The 22,461-nt window shown below is 42.9% G+C and overlaps 1 protein-coding gene across 1 annotated transcript in view; it reads left to right on the forward strand.

Moving 5' to 3' along the window:
* Positions 1–32: 32 nt before the first annotated feature.
* Positions 33–22,461, forward strand: part of URB1 (URB1 ribosome biogenesis 1 homolog (S. cerevisiae)) — a gene marked incomplete at its 5' end in the record, with an annotated part of 42,210 nt that continues 19,781 nt past the window's right edge. Inside the window, 18 exons of the mRNA XM_017727075.1 lie at positions 33–188; positions 1,393–1,544; positions 3,064–3,196; positions 5,154–5,250; positions 6,397–6,482; positions 8,320–8,445; positions 9,085–9,215; positions 9,514–9,709; positions 10,173–10,310; positions 10,695–10,868; positions 11,424–11,571; positions 14,030–14,152; positions 16,919–17,031; positions 17,874–17,993; positions 20,298–20,414; positions 20,914–20,924; positions 21,059–21,186; positions 21,888–22,058. Of these exons, the coding sequence (XP_017582564.1) occupies positions 33–188; positions 1,393–1,544; positions 3,064–3,196; positions 5,154–5,250; positions 6,397–6,482; positions 8,320–8,445; positions 9,085–9,215; positions 9,514–9,709; positions 10,173–10,310; positions 10,695–10,868; positions 11,424–11,571; positions 14,030–14,152; positions 16,919–17,031; positions 17,874–17,993; positions 20,298–20,414; positions 20,914–20,924; positions 21,059–21,186; positions 21,888–22,058 (2,320 nt within the window). The remainder of the gene's footprint in view (positions 189–1,392; positions 1,545–3,063; positions 3,197–5,153; positions 5,251–6,396; positions 6,483–8,319; positions 8,446–9,084; positions 9,216–9,513; positions 9,710–10,172; positions 10,311–10,694; positions 10,869–11,423; positions 11,572–14,029; positions 14,153–16,918; positions 17,032–17,873; positions 17,994–20,297; positions 20,415–20,913; positions 20,925–21,058; positions 21,187–21,887; positions 22,059–22,461) is intronic.

Genomic DNA, 22,461 nt, shown 5'->3' on the forward strand with positions numbered 1-22,461 from the left:
GGGTCCCACACGTGGCGCTGGTGCCCCGGTGACGCTGTGGCTTTGCAGGGCTGGAGACCTTCGTGGCCGTCGCCAAGACGCTGCCATCGCCCCAAGTGTACGATGTCGTGGAGGGATACGTGAAAATTTCCATGGAGTGTGCTGAGATATTCAAGCTTCTCGATGGAGAAAGGAAGCCTGAAAGTGAAGTAAGTTGGGCATGGGGGTTGAAAGTCACTGCCTGACGGCTACAATCCCAACAATCCCACCCTGGAGAAGAACCAACAGAAGGTAACCAGGGAACGGTCACGGCCCTATGGCTGCCAGAACTCCAGGAGCGTTTGGACAAAGCCCTCAGGCACAGGGTGGGATTGTTGGGGTGTCTGTGCAGGACCAGGTGTTGGACTGGATGCTCCTTGTGGGTCCCTTCCAGCTCGGGATAGTCTGTGATTCCAGGAATAAATGCTTTGTGGTGTAAACAACTCTGATAATTGAATATGGGTTTGGTTTGGTTTTTTTTCTGGAAGTAGCAGTGGCAGAAGCACCTACCAAGTGGGAGATGCTCTTTTCAGTTCATAGATGTTCCTGGATTTAATGATACACACAGCCAATAGTCCCGTCCAAATCAAGCTGTTCAGGTTCTTTAAATGTTATCAAAAGACCTTTCAGGAAATAAGGGGATCAATAGAAGCAGTTAAGAAAGCAAAACAAAAGTGGTCCAGTTAAAGTAAATGTTTTTAGATATCTCTCTGATACATCAGTATTTTTGAGAAGCCACTGGTAAAATTGACCTAATTTTTCTCATCTCAGCTGGACACAATTTATCCTCATCAGAATATGATGAATGAACAAAAGGTTCAATAACTTTTTGCTGTGAATGCTGGTGCAGCATTGCTAACTGCTTACAATGTAACATTGTATTGTGTTCTTTTTAACCATCACTTGCTGCTCTTTGCCTTACAGTATCATTTTTGTCTGTGTAATGACAACCTGTGTTGTGTTTAGTGACAGGCTTTCGTCAACATCCTTTTGCTAACAGGGGCTAATGTTTGTAATGGGCACAGCCCCAGTGCTGTATGGATTTTGGGTTCTTCTGGAAGGTATTAATTGCAAGACTGGAACAGCCCAGATGTTTTTCTCTGGCACGTTTCATTTTTCATCATCCACTTAGGAGCTATTGTCTCTTGAAGCATTGATTCCTTGAAACTACATGCTCTCAGAAGTAATCTTTTCGAAGAGGAAGCATTCATTTGGCAGACAATCTAGAACTTAGTGTCATTTTCATATGTGGAAGCTTTCCTCTTGGAGTAGGGTTACTCTTTTTATTAATGGTGGTTATTACTGTTTGCTCAGCTAATAATTTCAAGTCTTACCTGATATTGTCAGATATCAACATACTTCTTTATCCTGCAGATGCTGTTAATCTTTCAAGCTCTAGAAGCCATTTTACTGAGGACAGCCAGTGACCTCTCCCATTTTTCTGTTGTGGGAATGAACATTGTCAAAAAGTTGATTCATTCCTATATGAAACTGGTCTATGCTGCTTTGTATTCTGAAAATCACAGGTAAGTCTTCCTGGTTTTCTGGTGGAGAATATCTGTCACTTGATCTGGAGGAACTGTCCTAGACATTGCAAAATTCATCTTGACTTATTGCTAATAATCCGCCTTCATTTAAAAATCCTATTCCACTTGTCATAAAGTAATTGCCTGTGGAAGTCTTTGCAAAGTGGAAGCTCTGATACAACAAATAATTCAGTGCCGTAGGCTGCTTTCCTGAAGCTGTAGTTTTTGTCAGTTGGGCCTGTCCTGGTGAAAGCTAACATGGGTGGTACCTTGAGTCTTGTTATTTTAATGCTACTTGATTTGTGGGGTGAAATGTACTGTGTGGAACAGGGCTGGGCAGTGTTCTTGTGATGGCAAAAAGAGCTGCTCTTGAGTGGTTTATTTCCCTGTGTTTTTTGGAGTCAGGTTTTACATGTTTGTAATGGATTTTTCTCTTTCAGGCTGGCTTTTCTTGTGTAGTTTTCCCAGCCTCTTAAATCTGAGGTGGTTTTAGGTTGTTTAATAACTAACTGTGTTATCTAGTCCAGACCAAACAATTTCTCATGCACATGTGGACAGGGTGAAAGACGTTGCAAACGCCCGAGACATTTCAATACAAACCTGGGAGGAAGAGGAGAGGAGAGAAAAGAACAGACTGAAATTGGCTTGTCCAATGACTCATCTTTCAGTCTTTGAGCAGAATTGGAGAAGCTTTCTCTGCTTTCCCAGTTCAGAGACACAACTGTGCTTCCTGCTCTGCGCAGTTGATCTTGTTGCAAGCAGGCGTTTTAGCTGGACAGACAGTCTCAAATAGGTATGCTGGAAACAAATTTTGAAGCTGTGCAAGATCTGCACTTCTGATTAAGTGCTTAAAGTTCAGCTTCTGGAGAAATCCTTCTAGAACCTGCACAGAGGAGGCTGCGGATTTCTGATGGGAGATGCTCTGCATTTTCTGTGTGACCTCTTTGATGTGCAGAGGGATTTTCTTTACTGTATGTCCACATGGGATCTCTGCTTGAATCACATGGCTTTTTACAGATTGTCCATGACAGAAACATGATGGACAGGTTACAAGCCTGTTCATGGATAGTGGCTGTTCAGATGATGGAGGTCTGCGGTCTTGTACCCAGTGGCCCTGACATAATCCCATTGAAATAAATGGCAAACCTCTATGAATTTAGTAGTTCGTAGAATCATAGAATAATTAAGGGTTGTCTAGTCCAACCCCACTGCCATGAGCAGGTCATGTTCAAGCTGTTATTTTTGGCACTTTCTCCCTTTTAAACTACTTTATAAAGGGAATATCCAGCCCCACATTACGGTTTAATTTTGGGGACGAGTGTAAAAAGGCGTTTCCTACTCCCTTCTTCCTTCTCCCCTCTTTCCCAGCTGCTGCTATTACTGCCTAAAATAATTATTTTGTTTGTTTAACTTCCCTTCTATTTTCCCTTTAAGTTTTAATCTCTTGGTTTGGTGGTTTGTATAGCCATCATCCCAGAAATAACCTGCAGGTTTACCTCTGTTTTTTTTTTTTTTTTAGGATGAGCCGAGGGTGCCTCACGCTGTTGTCGGCAATGGTGGCTCAGGGCCCGGATTCAGCAAGGGATGTGTATAGTCATTTTGATTTCAATAACAAATACCTGCCTGGATTGTTGAAAAAAAGGTGTAAGAAGGTAGGTTAAGGTGCTATCTGCCATGGAATGCTATACTATGGCTCCATCAGCTTTTTTAGCCAACTATTTAGAAAAAAGCTGTTGCCACCGTTTCTTTGCTGTATTTTCATCTGCAAGAACTTAACTCTCCCGTCCCGTCCTGTGTCAGGCTGAAGTCCTTGATTGTGCCTGACTGGACATATGGAAGTGCCTTGTGTGTGTTTCCAAGAAGCTTTGGAGAAATACAAATGTACGGTTTCTATGAACTGCCCTTCTAGTGTCTAAAACAGAGTTGAAGTGATGGTAAACTCCTGAAAACTAGTCAGTCTTTTTGTGGTTTGGTCCCACTGAAGTCAGTGGAAGTCGGAGAGGGGATATTGCCCAGTACTAATACAGAGTAATTGCATTTGAAAACATAAACAAGAGTTCTGAATAGTCTGTAGCTGGAAATCCTTAAGAAGAATACGTGAGTGAGGAGAAAAAGTCACTCCCTTTTTTCCAGAATAAACTATCTTGTTTCCTCCCTGTTTACTAAAAATAGTCAGGATTGACCCAAACCAGTGCTTTAGAACAGGAATATTAATGTGTCCTTCCAAATGTAAGCACATAACAAATCCAGTATTACTTTCAATGCTGACATACTATTTCTGGATTTTAAAGATGACTTGCAGAGTGAATGTGTACGTTTATGTTGGGTTTGTGCCATCCGAGATAAAATTCAGACTTTTTCTTTATAAAGCAATCAAGTGGAAGGCAAAAAACCAAACACATCCCTTTTTCCCTGGAACCACCTTTTATAGTTCCGGAGCTGTCGCATTCCATGGGTTTTGAGCTCACTGCAGAAGCTGTCTGCAGGAGTATCTGCACCCTTTATTTTAAATGCTTGGGTGTAGGCTGTCAATCACAAGCTTGTTAGATACGCGAGTAAGGTACGAGGAAACAAGCATCCAGAAGGTCTTCCTCTTGCGCAGCTTTCAGTGAAATTATGTCACAACTGGCTGTCAGAGGTGAGTTTTTAACACAAAAATACTCAGCCCAAAGCTTACAGCAAAATCTTGTTTCTTTCTATTTATTTCTTCTTTGAACCCTTTCAGGAGTCCCTGCTACCTTATCTTTTGCCTACTCGGAATCTTCTTTCAGGCTTCTTTACACGCAGCTTAATTTTGCACAGCAGGTGTTGAAAGAATTGTAAATTGTGGCGGTGCTCTGTCAGGAAGTGTAGTGATAGAGTGATAGGACGAGGGGTGACTTTTTATTCGAAAGAGAGTAGATTTACATTAGATATTGGGAAGAGATTCTTGGCTGTGAGGGTGATGAGACACTCTCCAGTACAGGTTGCCCAGAGAAGCTGTCACTGCCCCATCCCTGGAAGTGTCCAAGACTGGGTTGGATGGATCTTGGAGCAACCTAGGATATTGTGAGGTGTCCTTGCCCATGACAGGGGTGTGGAATGAGGTGATCCTTAAGATCTCTTTCAAGTCAAACCATTCTGTGATTCAGTGTTCCTATCCGATGATGCTGTTACAGGCCAAGATCTCACTGATTCCACTGTGCCTGAATTGGTAGTTTTATATTAGCCCCTTTTAATGGGCATTCTTGTGAACTGACTGAGCAGTGCACAAGTGAGGAAGTTCAGTGATGCAGTGTTTGGCATGAAACTACTGTTAATATTTCCTTCTTCTTTAAATTTGTGACCTGGTCTCATATATTGAGAATTGAAAAGCACGTGAACTAGTACATTTTCCTTTTTATGTTAAGGTGAACTGCTTAATGCAAGAAGTTTTTTAGCTGAGTACGCTGTGGATGAATTGCATGTAAATATATGTGTAAGGCTATATGCAATGCATTTATAGAATTTGTTTCATTTACCCATTTGTGGCACTTCTAGGGATAATCAGCAGCTGCACTATCAATTTTGCAGCTGGGAACAATCTGTGTGCTAACAGTATTTTTTAATTTTATATTTTTATGTTTCCAGGGGAGAACAGATGTCCGCATGGCCTATATTCAGTTTGCTCTCTCCTTTCTCATTGCTGGTGATAATGCAATCTTGGCACAGGTGCTGGAATTAAAAGGTACTTCATAATTGCTTGTTGGGTTTTTGTTTTCAAGGCACACTCATTTATAGGTGATAATAAATATGACCTAATTAAAAACATGAACCAGGTAGAGAGCACTAATAAGAAGCAAAATAAATATTTTTAATCTTATTACCTGAAAAGCTTGAAACTTCTTTGGTAGTCTAGTAAATAGGCCTCTTCTGCTTGAGAACTATATGCTGTCTGCTAAAGCTTTGCAAAAATAGAGTCTTTGGTGACACAGATGGAAAAAAAAGGTAAATCTAATATAAAACTTTGAGGTCATAGAGTCAATAAACAGAAAAAAAATTCATGGCCTCCAGCCTTGCTCGTAAGACTGTAACAGTGCATATGCTGCACTAACTTTCTTTTTAAAAGTGTTAAAGACTGTATGTACTTGATTTGCCTTTCTGCCCTGTGAGTTGTGACCCTTGGTAAAGTTATGAGATAATTCAGAAGGGATCTAGAAATACTGTTTGAAAAAAAGTCCTTAAGCCATTAGCTGGCAGCCGGTCATTTCTCGTATGGCGAGGGACTGAGAACTGGCTGTAATTATCTACTTCTCTTGCTCCTGCTACCCCAGGGCTGCTGATTTCCTTTAGGTGCTGGCAGTTGTTCAGTTCTTTCAGGCTGGGGATTGCACACCTCGGCCCAGTCAGTACAGCTGGCTTTCATTCCCCTGTAAGAGCCCCAGGTTCTCTATAAACTGAAGTTGTCTGACTTTGGGATGCACTGGTGAGCCAAAAGATGAGGCATGTGGTTGGAGATGGAACCTCCAAACATTTGAGAATCATGCAGTGAAACAATTGCAGGTGCTTCAATGGAAAGAATTTGAATTTACTTAAATTTTAGTATGGCATTTCAGGGCCCAAAATGTATTTAAAGTTGACAGATGCTGTAGCAGTGTTAATCAGCAAATTGGCAAATTAGCCAGTCAAGATGAAAGTAGGTTTGTCAGCATTGCTTGCTCATCACTGTAGTCATAGACACATCATCCTTCTGAACTCTGATTGCTGCCTTTTCGTTGATCCTGGAATATAACAGCAAGGTAACGTGGAAGAGGAATGGGTGTGAATTCCCTGCAGCATTTTAGTATGAAAGGAGCTATCACATTTTGACTTAACATTTGAAATGTTCTCTTAGATTTCATTCCAGATATTCTTCGCTCTGAAATAAAGGAAGACAGAGTTTCTACTGTCAATCTTCTGCTCTCCACGCTGAGAACTAAGGTACGATGCACCCTTGAAACTGTGTTGTCCTGTGTTTTCTGTTTTCCTCACTGTTGGAAACGGTTCTGCAGTGATTTCTCACACAATGTTTAGTTCTTAGGGCTGCCTGCAGTGTGCAGCTGCAGTGTCTGTGACTTATCACATGTGTTGGAGGTTGGTAGCTTGGATTTATTACTGTCTCAGGATGGAAGTTTGTTCTCCTTTTCCAATACCCCGTTTTAAGGAAGTCACTGCAATAGCTTTTGCTTGAATGCTAATTTCAGCTCATCTTCAGAGTGTGATGTCCAACATAGTCTAACCTTTTTGTGGGTTGGGACTGCATCAGTGCCAAGCCTGAATGTCAAAAGAACTGGAGTATTCTTGGCGCTTCCAGTGACAGTAAGATTGGTCTTTCAATTAATCAGCCTCGTGCTGAAATTGGGAGCTCAGCTAGACTTGAGTGGGTTTGTTAGCTCTGAGCTGGGTAACCATTTACAGTCGTCTTTCAGGAGAAAAAGGGTTCTGTGTGATATTAGTACAGGGGCTGAGGTGTGAAAGGGGTGTCCAGGAGCTGCTGGTTGCAGTTGAAGGGTGTGTGGTACCGTTCCCCAGCAAGTCTTGCCATTGAAGCCACATCCTGTGGTCCTGCTTAGCTGAGTTTTGGACTCACTGCTGGGATGACAGGGTTTCTGCTGCAGGAGATAAATTCTGTCAAAGATATTTCTTGGTGGGGTGGAGGAGAAGGGCAGTCTTGTAAAACTGTCTTCCCAAGAACAGAGAATTTGTTGCAAAAAAGAAAGGGTACATTCCACCCGCTGTCAAAAAGTACTGCTGGAAAGGTAAGGCTGCTCCCCTTTGATGTTGGTTTTTCTGGTTCTTTCATGGCAGACAGAAATTACCTCGTGCTGTATCAAGGATGAGACAGCAAACAGGGAAGCAGGAATTGCTGAAAGGTGTGAGAGTTGGTTTAGTGGTGGCTGCCTTTCCTGTGCTGTTACGTTCTGAGCATGTGCCTGCCTCTTCCCTGGGATGCACTTGTTGCTTGTAGAGCAGCTGCAACTGAGATGTATTTTTATTATCTATTATTTTTTAATATCTATTCTGAACTACTGTAGCAATGTTGCATAAGCTGTTGTATAAGCAGTTGAGAGAATGAAGAAAAAAATAGTTTCAAATTTAGAGCGTAGCCATAAGAGCCTGCCTCAGACTCAGACTTTTCACAACTGGCCAATTAAAGCCGAAAATGTTCTTTCTTTTTGCTGTTGCAATAACACAAAAAAGGAGGAGAATAAAAAAGCTACCATTTAAATGTAAAATAAACCTCCTTGAAACTTTGTTTTCCAAATGAAGCTTTTCCTGTATGGGAGTCATACATCATGAGCTGCTACATTATTGGTGGACCCCAGCACACTGTATGACTCATTCAGCTTAGCAAGAAAAATCAGAATTAAAACAATGCCAGCATTAAAACACAGCAGAAGAACTTTTGAGAAAGTTCTTCCACTCTGTATTCCCTTTCATTCAAACTTTATCTGTAGTAGGCTTTACCATGTCTACCCCTGGGTTCCTATGGTTCTAGTCTGTGGCTGTGATGCCTTAAACATGGTCTGTGCTCTTCAGTTGAACGTGAATGCCTGTCCTGTCCAGCATGTGCAGGGTTTGCAGAGGTTGGTGTAGGGTCAAGGTGGAGCAGGAGCATGTGAGGAAGGTGTTGACAGGACAGGCAGAACCTTTTTTCTGCCCTAGTGAGGAGAGCCAGCTCTGTGTGTACTAGAAGAATGAAGTGTGTTTATTTTACCATGATTTTGTGATAACTTGCAATAAATAGAAGGGTTTGGTTTTTTCTCATTGTTTTCAGGTGGTTCACAACAAATATATCACCAAAACGCAGAAGGTGCGTTTTTTTACTGCAGAAGTGTTGCTTCACATCGCCTCACTGTACCGTTGGAATGGGATTACTGATGTCAGCCCTGGGGATTTAAAGGTCTGGTAATTTATTTCTTTGTTACTCTTAGTCCTTGTGCTGCCTTTTCCCCTCCCCCCCCCCTTTGAGTGCTCAGGTTTTGCAACAGCTCCCAGTTGCTCTGAGCTTGATGAGCTCAAAAAGAGGAATCTACTGAGCCTATTTTAAAAGATTTCTGTTGCTTCTCTGGCTACAGATTTTTCGCCTTTGTGTCTGCCCTCTTGTGTTTCCTCTACCAGATGCTTATGACCCTGCCACTCCCATCCTGATATACTGTAAACACCCTTTGGAGATCTGTTTCTAGTAGGTGTCTGCTTGGAGCTGTGCAAATCTTTGACCCCATTCGTAATGGGGCATTTCAGTTCTGAATAATTTTAAGTTCTTACAATTCCTGGCAGTCCTTGTAAGTCATATGGTTCACGATTTCCCAGCCACAGTTGTCAAGAGTCTTCTCATCCTTAGGGATCTTGAGTTGTTCTGGATGTAGAAGGTTAATGGAATCGTAGAATCACAGTCCTGAAGCTTCTCTTCTTTATCTGAACAAAAGCCAAATTTTCTTTTGGCATTTCTCTGAGAGGAGCTGTATAAAATGTAGAGTGAAGCTGATATCTGTGATGCCAAATCTCATATGCCTCCTATACTCCATTTTGGTTTTTATAGGTGGCTCAAGGTTCTGAAGAGGTGGGAAAAGTGGTGGTACGAGAACTTGTGCATAGTTTCTTAATGGACCTCTGCTGCTCTCTGAAACATGGCATAACGTTCTATGATCCAAGTCTTGGAACTTCTGGCAAGTAAGTCACTGGGCAGCTGGGATTGTGCGTGGATTTTTTGCTAGAAGCAAAAGAGACCTCACTAGTTACCGTGCGTGCCCTGAAATATGTGGTATTAATTCAAAGTAATGACTGTCATGCAGAAAACATGGAGGTAAATTCAGTTCTTACTTCTCTGAGTATAAGCTCAGAAATTACACCAGGAGGGTGAGAGGTCTTGCCTTCAATTAACAGTTAGAGGAGCTGCAGAGTTCACATCCCATATAAAGTGTCAAAATAAGGATTTCTTACTTAAAATAATTTTTTTTGTCTTCAACAGGGGAGGAAATGTGGTACTTCTTCACTTCCTGCTTGGTTTAAAAACTGCAACAGAAGATGAAATGGTTGCTGATCTCATGGTGAATATTCTCAAAGTATGCCCAGATTTGTTGAATAGATACTTCAAGGAGACCCGATATTCCTTTGTTCCTAGAGTGAAGTCTGCTTGGATGGACAACATGAAGTTACTCAAGAAGGTAGGAGTATGGGTGATGGTAAAAATCCATGCTCGGAGCAGGAGGCTCTATAAACATTTAAACTGAACTGGGAAAGAAGGAATTGGTATAAAAAGTAGTGGAAAACGTCACGTCAATGACGTATTTTTTGAGATGCAGCAACATCAAAGCTCAGCTAGAAAAACTTATTGTCCTTTGTGAGTGTTCTGCTGCCTTCTTGTTTAGCTTAAAATGGGCAAGTAAGATCTGGAATCTGTTGAAAAGAGATGGCCTTTAGCTGGGATGCTGGTTGCCTACAGAGGGTCCATTTAGTTGAGTAGGAATCTGGAGGATGCTCTGTAACATCTTTGCATAAAAATTGACATTTAATGTTGCCATTACTTTCGACGAGTCAAAATCCTTCTGTAGAATGCTCCCCAGAAGAAGCTGTCATCTCTGGGACTGTATCAGAGATATTAAATTTTTGGTTTTTTTTTTCTTTCAGATCTATGAGGCTCAACCAGAGATCTCCAATTCTTTTAAGACTTCAGAATTTATTCCTCTTCCCAGGTTGCTTTCTATGGTGATGGTAACAACAGTCCCTGCAGTGTGCAATAAAATAATGTTCACCCAAGGGTTAAATGTAAGAGCAGTCTATAGTATTTCAGTGATTTTTCTGTTCCAGTTAGTACTGTTTGATTTAAGTGTGTGATCATTCAAGAAACTTCTGAAGTTGGTTAATTATGTGTGTTTTGTATTGTCTACCCCAGCATAAATATGGCTTGGGGAAGCACTGGAAAATTAATTAAAACCACGGATAATGATTCCAGGTACCTTTGACAAGCACCAGTTCTGCCACTGCCCGCTAGTGGTTTAGGCTGGGAATCTGAAAACCTATGGATTCTTTACTGCTAGCCAAGATTTCGGAAATAATTAATTCATTGACAAATTTTAGCACACATTACAGATTCTGTGCAAAGCAAAACGGGAATCACCGAAATGTCACTAATTCGCTTCCTTCTTTTAGTTGCCCAGCACGGTGGTAAAGCACAACATCCTGTCACTGGTATCCATGGTGCTGAGAAGAGCCTTGAGGAACATTGAACACTGTTTATCTGAAGAAACTTGGCAAAGGTCACAAATCTACACGCTGCCAGCAGTGCAGGAGTTTGTGCAGCTCTACAGAGAAGCTGTCAGCAAGGTAGAAAGAAAGAGACGCTTGGGGGCTGACAGGAGGCGTTTTGCACGCTGTAGACAACTGCTCTCCTCTGTACTTTCTTCTCAAGTGGTTGCAGCCTAGGAGCCAGGAGATGGTACCCTGGGGGAGGCTGTGGATTAAATGGTGAGGTAGGAGCCTATGTTTCCTGACACAGCCGTCTGATGGGAATGCAAATAAAATTCTGGTGAGACAGATTTGTAACATCAATGGCTGTTGTGCAGCAAATGACTTCCAAGAGCAGGAAGCAAGTTCTCCTGGTTCAAGTCAGTGTAGCCAGCAGAGGTTACTCAGTAGTTACTAGACAAGAGAGCACTTGAGTTGAAAGGATACCATGAAGAAGAAGAACCAAACATAAATTTTTCACAGGAAAGCTTTTCAATAAAATGTTCTTTCCAGTGCTCATATTCTGCAGGAGTGAAAGTACAGTGCTTGATTTCAGATCATTCCCTGATTGCACGCAGGGTCAGTTCCAACCTTTGTCACAGGAGCTTTGTCTTACAAAGGAGAGCTGTTGCAATTTACCCTTTTTGCTTTTAGGTTTTACCGGACATGAATAATATAGTGGCTGTCTGGCAGTCCCTTCTGAAGCAAGAGAGAGAACACTGTGGTGGCCCAGCAGAGAAAAAGGAAGGTGATGTCTCCACTGTGAAGGAAATGACTGAGACAGAAGTTGCTGAGCAGCATGGTAGGCAAAGCAGGTGGAGTTACCCCTTCTTAGTTCTGTGGGAATGGGTGTTGTGAAACCCTCAGGCCCACCCTTAACTTCAGCAGAATCCAGATCTCGCCTTCTGTGGGAATGGGTGTTGTGAAACCCTCATCCCACCCTTAACTTCAGCAGAATCCAGATCTCGCTTGTGCATTTACTACTCGCCTTTTCTTTGTTCAGCTCTTCAGGCCATTAGAATTGCCTGAGAACACAGTTTAACGTAGAGGCTGCCACTGCTACTTGAAGGCTAAGCAGTTTGGCTTTCTGCTGTCCCAGGATCACAGAATGGTTGAGGTTGGAAGGGATCTCTGTAAACCATCTTGCCCAACATCTCTGCCTAAACCTGGTTACCCAGGTCCGTGTTCACACAGCTTTTGAGCACCCCCAAGGATGGAGACTCCAAAACCTCTCTGGGCAACCTGTGTGGGTTCTCGATCACCCTCATAGTCAGAAAGTGTTTCCTGACACTTGGAGTGTTTCCATGTTTCACTTTGTGCCCAGTGCCTCTGCTCCTGCCACTGGGTGCTTCTGGGAAGAGCCTGGCCTCGTCACCTTTGCACCCTTACTTCAGGTGTTAACATGCATTGTTGAGATGCCCCTGAGCCTTCTCTTCAGGCTGAACAGTCCCAGCTCTCCCAGCCATTCCTCACAGGAAAGATGTTCCAGTTCCTTCACAATCTTTGTGAGCCTTTGCTGGACTCTCCCCAGTGTCACCATGTTCTGGGGAGTCCAGACCTGGACACAATGCTCCTGGTTTGGCCTCCCCAGTGCTGAGAGGAAGGAGGAGCTCCCTGACACCAGAGCCTTTGGATCCTTCCCAGGCAACCTGCTCTCCTGTTGGGTGGCCTCCAGAACGTACTGGTGAATGGGGCTGTTCCTTCTCAGGTGCAGGGCTCTGCTGCTCCTCTTGTTGAACTCAGCCCTCCTGCCCTTGACCTTTCCATGTTAGTAGTTGTTTCACAGCCACAAAATAAAGCTGGCAGGGAGACTTATATGCCTGAAAAATAGTTTTTGGAGAGATTTTTCTTTGTCCAAGTTATTTTACTGGGAGGTGATTTTTTTTTAGCAGTTAGTTACTGTGGCTACACGAATGCTTGTATTGATGTAACACAGGAGTGGCATTATGAGTGTCGTAAGAGGGAGAAAGGTTGGAGTGAAGGCTTCAGGTTTCCTCTCTCAAACCCAGTTCCTCCTGAAGGGCTTGCTTCCACAGTCCCATTGCAGGGAGTAGGAAGTCTCAGAATTGTCTGCATCTTGGCCAATGGCCTGTGAAGTTTTCCTTGTAGGGCTGGAGATGAATCTGCAGCCACTTTTGCCCTTCACAGGGCATATTCCACAGAGAGACTTGCTGGAGCAGAGGGTTTTTCAGTGGATGTCCTTCTGTGGATCCCTTTGGGCAGCAAAATAGTTGTCAGCACTGACACTCCAAGGCTTGGTTGGCAGAGTGCTTGTGGAAACCAGTGGAGCAGCTAATTTCAGCAGAACTGTAGCTGTAGTTCCTCTGCATTCTGAGGTGGTAATGCTGTGTCACTTACTCCTAGCTCACTTTTTACAGCTTTATTTTTGCATTGTGGCCACTGCAGAATTCTAATGGGAGCTGAGACTCAGGCAAAGAAAGTTTATCCATGGCATTCATCCAGTTCTTCCTACCTCCCTGAGGAAGACCAAATTAACAGGAAAAAATTAGGTGTTAAATGTTTTGGCTGTCCTTCACGTACTTTGTTTCCTTTCATTAATACTGGATGACAAGTAGCTTTTATGCCTCCTCATGTTACAACTGAAACCTGAGATGGCTTTTCCTAGGAAGTAAACAGTTGCCTTAAGTGCTGTTGGTGTTTCTCTCATACAGGTATTAGTTGTCTGCCTCTTGCCAAGAGCTCACACTGAGAAAGTATTATTTTGAAAGGGGAAAAAGAAAGAAAGAAGTCTTTAACTGAAATAATAAATTTGCAACAAATGGTAGTGTATGGTCTCCGGCACTTCCCCAGCCAAACCTACCTGACATTAGTTAAAAGTAGTGTTGCCAGAAATCAGCAGCATGACCATATCCTTTCCTTCACTTTTTTCCTGTTGTTCAGCCTTAAATTAAACAGCAACAGGGCCGGTGGGATTCTTACAGTGAGTGTTCAAGTGTTCAGGTTGTGTTTTATACGTGTGAGCGCTTCTGAGGCCAGTTAGGAATCGCAGCTCTCAATCTAAGCACTGAATAAGCAGATTTCGTTTTGAAAGTATTCACACAGGAATTCTGGGGAAGGAAACTGGAGATTCCATGGGTGTTTTTCTCGTTCTTCTTGTTGGGAAGATAGCAGGTCATTCCCTAGGCAAGTCTGCTGGAAATAAAGTTAGTAATTCTCATGCTGGGTTATGGAGGTGCTGCCACATTGTGCTCTCTTGCTATGAAGGAAGAAGAAACTAATTATGGAAATGCTTTGTTTAGGTTCAGATGATGCTGAGACACTGCTTCTGAAAGCTGCACTGCTTCAGGTCATATGTCTTTATCAGAAGGTTGTGCCCCACTTGGTAGCGCGGAGCAGCTTTGATTTTAGCAAGCTGCTGAAAGGTATGTGATGGATATTTCTATTTCCTCCACTGTTTTCTCTGGCTGTTTACAAAGTCCACAGCAGAAGGGAATGTTTGCTTTTCTGTGGAGATAAAAAACTGTTTTCTAAAAGTAGCCCATTTTAGTTTCTCCCTTGTGTTGGCATTTATTGTTGCTGTTTCTGCAGTGCTCTGGCACTGTTAAATTCCACAGTCAGCTGTCAGCACTATGTTGCACTCCAGTCTTCCTCTCCGTGTGTCATATTCTTGGAAGTGTTTGGTCTTCGTGGGCTTTGAATTCTAATCTTTCTGAGGAAGGCTTATCTTCAGCTCTTAATGAGGTTTTTTCTAGCCCTCTGTCAACAATCCACTATCAGTAAGGTATTTCCAAACTCTGATTAGCTGTGACGATAACGAATTTTTTGAACGGGATAGTTCACAGAAAGTTTGGGGGGGGGGAGAAGCACCTCCCAGTTTGCCAGTGTCCTCTGAAAAATCTTGTAATAGAGATTCAGCCTTGGTAGAGTCCAGTAGGACAGAGCCCTGGAGGGCAGAGAGGCCTTAGAATGCTGGCTGATATCATAAACCCAAGGATCACCTCCTCCAAGCTGGGAGTCCTGACGAGGAAGAAATTGCGCAAAAATGCTAGGAGGCTTCCATGGATGGATAAGGAGATGATGAGCAAAATCACAGGGAAAAAAAAAAAAGCTTTCAGGAGGTAGAAGTGAGGACATGTGGCCTGGGAGTAATATATGGAAATTGTATGGGAAGCTAGGGGTAGGGCTTGGGAGACTCAGGCTCAGTTAGAACTGAGTCTGGCCAGGGCTGTCAAGGACAATGGGAAGGGCTTCTATAGGTATACTGCCAACAAAAGAAAGCCCAGGGATGATGTGAGCCCTCTCTGGAAGGAAATGGGAGACCTGATTACCCTGGACATGACGAAGGCTGAGGTTCTCAATGAGTTCTGTGCCTTGGCCATCAATGGCAAGTTCTCCAGTCAAGCCTCCCAAGTTGGGAAAGGCAAATGCTGGGACTGGGAGAGTGAAGATCCTGAGGCCGCTGTCAGAGAGGGTCAGGTTCAAGCCCATCTGAGGAACCTGAATGTGCTCAAGTCCATGGGACCTGATGAGATCCATCCATGGGTCCTGAGGGAACTGACAGACGAAGTGGCTAATCAACTGCCCATTGTATTTGAGAATTTGTGGCAGTCTGATTAAGTTCCCACTGACTGGAAAAGGGGATACACAACCCTCATTTTTAAAAAGGAGGAAGTGGAAGACCCAAGGAACTACAGACCGGTCAGTCTCACCTTTGTGCCAGGCAGGATCATGGAGCAGATTCTCCTGGAAACTCTGCTAAGGCGCATGGAAAACACAGAGGTGGTTGGTGACAGCCAGCATGACTTCACTAAGGGCAAATAATGCCTGACAAGTTTGGGAAGGTCCTCCAGTACTGCTCGTGGTACAGTCGATACAGCCGCATACAGCTGAGACTGGGGGAGAGAGCAAAGGGTTGGTTGGGCATCACTGCCACCATCTGTGGGCCACCAGGGCTTGTGGGCCACACAGCTCAAGCAGCGATCTGTGTGTTAGGCAGGGCCTGGGATGTGTAAGGATGGGAGTTATGTAAATGCCTTAATTAACCTGTCAGAGAAAAAGGGGCTTTAAACAAAATCCCTCTCTAAATAAACTGTCTCCTGCGTGAGGTTTTTCCTCCCTCTGTCAAAGCATGTTTAATTGATTTTTGTACTTCATGACTCACCAGATCACATACCCTGTTTATCCCTTTATTTCTTGCACTGGTCTGCTTACTTCCAACTGGACAAAAGGCAGGACGCCTTTTCGGGAAGCAGAGATCTCTTTGCGGGTCTGTTTGGGTACATTATGAAATAACAAAGTTAAACAGGCTGGAAAATAAAGTGTTATTCTCAAACAAATGTAATGAAGTGAGCCTGGATATTGATTTTGAAGAGAGATGGTATGGTAGAAAATGGTGTAAATGAATCACGAGACCATGTTTTCTCAGATGTGTCAGTGTGAGCGTTCTGTTGCTCTTTCTGATCACCCTGATGGAAACGTTCACGACAAAGGCAGCATATTTTTCTACCTTGTAGCAATATGTTCTTTAAATAGCTGGTGGAGTTTTATCGTTTGATCTTACTGTTGGATTGCCTTGGTGGCAACTGTTTAAAAGTATTGTTGTCTCTCTAATGTGGGCCACAAAGATCCTACATGGGCTCTGAGAGGCACAGGCACCAGTGCTTTGTACAGCTGATGTCCCCATGTAATTTACCTGCAGGTCAGGTGTGAGCAGCTCAGGTTTTGATCACACTGCAGGAGCTGCCTGACCTGTGACAGAGGAAGTGAGGTTATGCCTTTGCTGGTGATAAAAGTGATGTAGGGAGAGACATGAGTGTAAAGTCCCATTGTCTGGAGCAAATATTGTCATGGTATGAGTGTTAAGATTTCCTGTTGACTTAAATTCTGTATTTTGCTCTCCAGTTTATCCATCCTGTAGGTCACAGCTTTTCAGGGTTGCTGAGATTGATAAAAGAGATTTTATACTCCCATGTAGGACCAATGGTTTGTGCTGGGGTCAAGTGATGGAGTCTCCCTCTGAGGACTGGATTCTCACCTTGGGCTGGCCAAACATAGTTGCAGTATGTCTGGGGACCCTTTGATATGAAGATCTGCCAATTGCCAGGTGTTTTAAACCCTAAAAGATGAGCATTCTGAGATCTCAGGAAGATGGACCAAACTGAAGTTGGTTTCTTGCTTTCACACCTCAGGTATAGTCACTGAAAAGGGCCTGCGGGAGGAGGTCCCTCCTCTTCTCCAGCACCATATACTGAAAGTGGCTTTGGAACTTCCTGCAAACAAATTTGCCTGGTTCAGAGTACAGGTAAGAGGCTGATGCAAATTTATGTTTCCTTGGACTCTTGTTCTCAAATCTTTCCATCTGTCATTGCCTTGTTTTAAATTAGTCCAGTCATTTTAGGTGGTGACCTTTTATAAGACCAACAGGAATTACAGTCTTAGCAGGAGTGAAAAATCCCTTCTGAGCTGAAAGGTTTTTTACAAGGACATCATTTTTTGCCTCCCTGATGAACACTGGAGAAGTTCCTGTAGCTCTTTGTGTCTCTGGAAAGGAGCACAAGTGAGAATGTGCTGGTTTCCACTTGCCTGGAAAGCCTGAGGTTGCAGACCAGGGAAATGAACCACTGATTGGAGCCATCCCACCCTTTCCCAAGGAAGATTCCAACATTTTTTAATGCTCTCCACAATTAGTGGAAACCATCAGGGCCCCAGCTCTCTTTTTTACTGCAGGCTTGTAAAATAAGAACTCTGTCTAGAGTTTGCTTGCCATGTCAGGAGAAAGGAGTGGACCTGACTTTGAGGGCAAGCAGAGACACCCATGGAGTCTGGTAACGGGGATAGAAGTGGAATGACTGGGGAGTAAAAGATGATTAATGAGGGAGGTGGCTTTGTCTTGGGTCCTTGTAGTAGTTACGGTGTCTGTTACTTCTGTCTTCTTCCGCTTTCCAGGAAAGCATTTTACAAGTGGGTACAATGATCCTGGCTCGTTGAATGCAAAGGAGTGTAAATGATCCCATTCATTTCTGGCCTTGGGATTTTTGGGCAGGTCTATAAAATAATATACTTACCTTACATATCAGTCTCAGTGCAACATAGTCCTGTACAGTGTTGCTGTAGCAGGGAAATTTTAATACATTTTTCTTGTAGGACATCTCTGAGGCAGAGAAGATATCTGGTGAAAAATCAGTCTTCTATTTACTGATGAAAATGTTTGTTACAAGTACCCATTCTCATCTGAAAATTTCCACCAAAAAATTAATCATTAAGGTAAGAATTTGAATTGAATTATCAGTATATTCACTACATCCCGCTGGTCTGAAATTTCAGGATTGTAAAATTTTTCCTCAAAGCAGATACCTTTACTGCATGGTTGTGTGGTCAACAGAGTCTCCTTTTCTGTTTCCTTTGACTGCTGTTGGAATTTGCTGTCACATAACTGGCTATTAGCTAGATATTTTATGAAAATAAATGCTGTGAACTGACTTTCCTGCAGCAGCTGATGAAAGACTCAGGAAAATGTCTTTAATGTTTGACCACCCCCTAGGCTGAATTAATTCTGACACTGTAATAAGTCAATATATTTTGTGCCTGCAAAGGTCTTGACATTGATCAAAAAGAGATTGCTTTTGATTTTGATTTTTGTCACTGTTTATTTAATCTGTACTTCAGCACTCCAGCCTTCCTAAAGCTTCAGCTAGTTTGCTCTGGTCTTGCAGAATAGGCCTCTCTGTTACTGTCTGATACAAGCTTTGATGCAAGGAGTACTTTTTGTCTTAAAAATTAATTTAAATCCCCTGGTGTTAAAATCCTCCTAAAACCTAAGGCATCATTCCATTTAAATGAGTTATTTGACTTTTCAGAAAAACTGGCCAACAAGTCCACAAGACACCAGTGGCTGTTGTTTTCAGCACCTTGTTAAAAGAGGATGTCTTTTAGTTATCTAAGTAGGGGTAAAGATTTACATTAGTAATGAATGCAACCAAACTATCCTGCCAGGAGAAAATCCAGGAGGCTGTTCTGGCCCTGAACAGGGCTCCTCGTGCAGTGTCCTGCAGTATTCATGGCACACAAATTTGTACCCAGCTTTGTGTATTTAATCTTTGCATTTAGCTCCAATCACAGAGTGCTATTGTAATATTCAGTCAAGCAGACCAAAGTTACAGTGATTGAATTAGGGTTTAGTTGCCCTTGATCCTTGCAAGGGATCAAAGGCAGGTTCACTTGGCCTCCCAGTAATGAATGTCTCAACTAAAAACTGCTCAAAATGTGTTGTTTTCCTGGTGGTTTTAGATTCTTTTGCCAAGTGGGAGCATGGACTGCCTGACTTGTTCTTGTGTCCACTTTCCACTTCAGTCCATGGCATTTTCTCTGAAGGAAATGCAGGAGCAGGGAAGTTAAGGCAGTTACGTCAGCAGAAAGGCTGCTAAAAATAGATGGTAAGGACTTATTTTTCTACACAGTGCCATGGAGCTGAAGGCTTGTTTTGGATTTCACATTCTGTTCCTGCGTGTTTTTGTGAGAGCTGCAAGTGCATTTCTATTTCAAGACTGCCAAAAATAGTCAATTCTGTTAAAATGAATCCTTTTTCCTTCATTTTTTCTTTATTTCAATTAATTACCCCGTCAGATTTGTGTAAGCAGCAGTTATTTTTAGAGATGCTGGTGTTGTACAGAGTAAACACAGAACAAATGAGTTGTGATAGCTTCATTTGTATTTTGTGTGTGGAGAGGAGCAAAGGCACAGATTCATCCTGTGTAATTGCAGTCATTTAATGTAGGTGCCAGCGTCAGGAAGCTGGGCAAGGCTTCCTCTGTTGTTGAGAGTGAGGGACAGGGAGTTTAACTGTGGTGTCACTCCGATTCCTTCCTCTCCTCTTCTCCCTCCTCCTTTCTTCCGTGTAGAGCTGGAGCACATGGTCACCAAGCTCCTAGTTGGGGTGCCTGAGGTCAGGGCCCGAATTTAGAGAACATGGAAGTGAGGGAAAATTTCTAGGTATGTTACAGCCTGTTTCCTGGTTGCGGTATATCTGGGTCTACCTCACCACGCCCAGCAACTTGCACTTCTCTCTGGACCTTGCTGTGGTCACAACCTACTGCTCATTTATGAGACTGCTTATCCATCTGCCTAATTTTTTAGATTAATTCAATTTACAAATAGCCTGATTTAGATTGAATTTAGCAATGATTTTCCTTTATGTTAGATCAGTAGTTTTCTAAAACTCCCCTACAGGCTATTTTTAAGGTGCCTTTTTTTTTTTTCCTGCCTGTGATGATGTAAAGATGTACAACCCTCTGAAATCAGTATAACCTGCTCTCCAAAAATGATAGAAGTAAGATTTTTATTCTCCACTGTACAGTTAAAGTCCCCCTAGTGAGTGGGAATAAGGCCTCTTGAACTGATAGGGTGAGGAGCGTAACAGATACTTCTTTCCATCAACATGCTCTTCTTTTTTTCTTTCCCGGAAGGAGGAGTCATGAAGTTACTATACAAAAAGATCTGTGTCTTTTGGGGTTTTGTGTTTCAGGTGTTTTGAGGTTTATTTACACACCTCCCCCTTTGTTTCCTGGACAGGTTTTACGTGACAGTGGAGTGTTTGAGTACACATGGAAGGAACTTTCAATTTGGCTGGAACACTTGGATAATACAAAAGAAGACCAAAAGGAAGCAGTGATTCAGTTTTTGGAAAGGGTAACAATGTTCAAATTAACTGGATAAACAATGCAAAGAATAGTATTAGTGGAAACGAGAGATATTGTTGCTATTGTTGAGAAACCTGTCAAAGATCAGTGAATGAATTTGGAGAAAAGCAGTGTTTGGGATTCTTTTTCCAAGGTGACATCGTTCTTGTCTCGGATGGGAGGACAGGAAATTGATCTGGAGGAAAATGAAATCCAAAAAGATCAGTTGTTATTACAGCATTGTTGGTAGAAAGGTAGAGTGTTGTATGTGTGGGTAGCTTTTATCTCCTCTTTAGGTGCCAGAATTATCGGACTTCAGTAAATCGTGATCTTTTACAAGAAAAGCTGACAGTTCCTGTTTACTCTTCAGGATGTTGAATGCCCAGCACTTCCTTTCCAGCGCAGTCTCCCCAGGGACTCAGTCTGTGGTAGCAATTTAGATGCCAAATTGCAGCGGACTTTTTTTTTTCCCATCAGTGTCCCCTGTAGAGCAGGAACCTGTAGACAGAATCCTGCAGAAGTGATATGGAAGTTGTCCTCCTAAAACCTGCCCAGCTTCTAGCCACTTTTAGCACACGGTGTTTCTTAGCAACATACAGTTCCTCTGCACTCCACAGCTTGTGCACTTACCTTTCTCTCTAACTTTGCTGACAAGCTGGTGACAAACCCCTATCCCTACACAGACAAGGCAGCAGACCTGGTTCAGGAAGCCAGCATGCTCCAGGTCACTATGTTTAAACAGGACTCTGATAACATCAGCATCCCTGTCTCTCACATTGATGGTATGTGGTAACCCCTCAACAACAGAATGCCAGGACTTGGGGCTACATTTTCTAGCCCTAATCAGCAAACTGGGGATGGGTAACTATAGAAATCCTGTTAAGTAAGGACCTTCAGGATTCAGCCCTCCACATGTGCTTGGTATCAGAAGTAGAAGTCAGAATTGCAAAGTAACCACTTTATCCTCGAAAGCAATTTCTGATGTGGTTGTGCCATTTTAACAGTATTTGAAATCTGTCTTCAGGCTCTTGCAGCAGCATTTTTTAACTAAAATGGAAATTTAGTCTTTCTCTCTGGGGCTGTTCTTAGAATCGTGGAATCCCAGAATGGTTTGGGTGGGAAGGTATCTTAAAGCTCCTCCAGTTCCACCCCCTGCCATGGGCAGGGACACCTTAAGTAGCCCAGGGTGCTCCAAGCCCTGTCGAACCGGGCCTTGGACACTGCCGGGGATGAGGCAGCCACCGCTGCTCTGGACAACCTGTGCTGGACAGCAGCATTGAAAGGCAGAGTGAAGTTCAGCTGTGATTTTTGTGTTGCACTTAACATTCTATTACTTGACAAATCTGGCTCTCATCCTTTTTTTGATTTTTTTTTTTTGGAGGAATTACAAAGATGTCTTTCATTCCTGTAGTGTTGTGTTCTACTTCTGTTGTTTTTCCAGTTAGTCTGGATCCTCTGCTTAGATTTTTTCTTCACTTATTAGATGTCCTGGATATGGTGGATGTCCTGATCGAGGGCAGTGATGGCTTAGATGAAGAAATTGGCTTCTCTTTAAATGAAGACATGATTATCCAAACATTCCCCTTCAGTGCTGTTGTCCCTGCTGCGTTGGAAGCCAGGAATGTACTGTTGCTTCAGTCTGAAAATGGAACAGGTACAGACTTTTTTTGGTTTTATCTGTCATCTCTGCCAGTGGAGTGAAAGTGGCATCCTTTTTACCCATTTTTCATAATTTTTTACCATTTATCATTTTTTACCTTGAGACATTTTGTTATCTTCCCTGTGAGCAGAAGGAGGTGCAGATCCACGGTATTTCCTGTGTAAGGGAGACATTAAAGCTCAGTAGGTGCTTCTACCCTTTTTCCCTGACCTTAAACAGAAGAGACGCTGTCCCTGCGTGGGCAGTCTTGGTCTGGAAGTAGTTGGCTTCAGTACCACAGTGTTTTAAGAGCAGAGTGTGGAGATCATGAGAGGGAAGTGGTTTCCATGGCAGCTCTTCCCGCGGTCAGGGAGAGAGGACTGCACTCTTAAGTAAGAAATGGATGCATTTTCCATAG

This window comes from Corvus brachyrhynchos, unplaced genomic scaffold (genome assembly GCF_000691975.1).
Source record: "Corvus brachyrhynchos isolate BGI_N302 unplaced genomic scaffold, ASM69197v1 scaffold412, whole genome shotgun sequence".
Taxonomy (NCBI): domain Eukaryota; kingdom Metazoa; phylum Chordata; class Aves; order Passeriformes; family Corvidae; genus Corvus; species Corvus brachyrhynchos.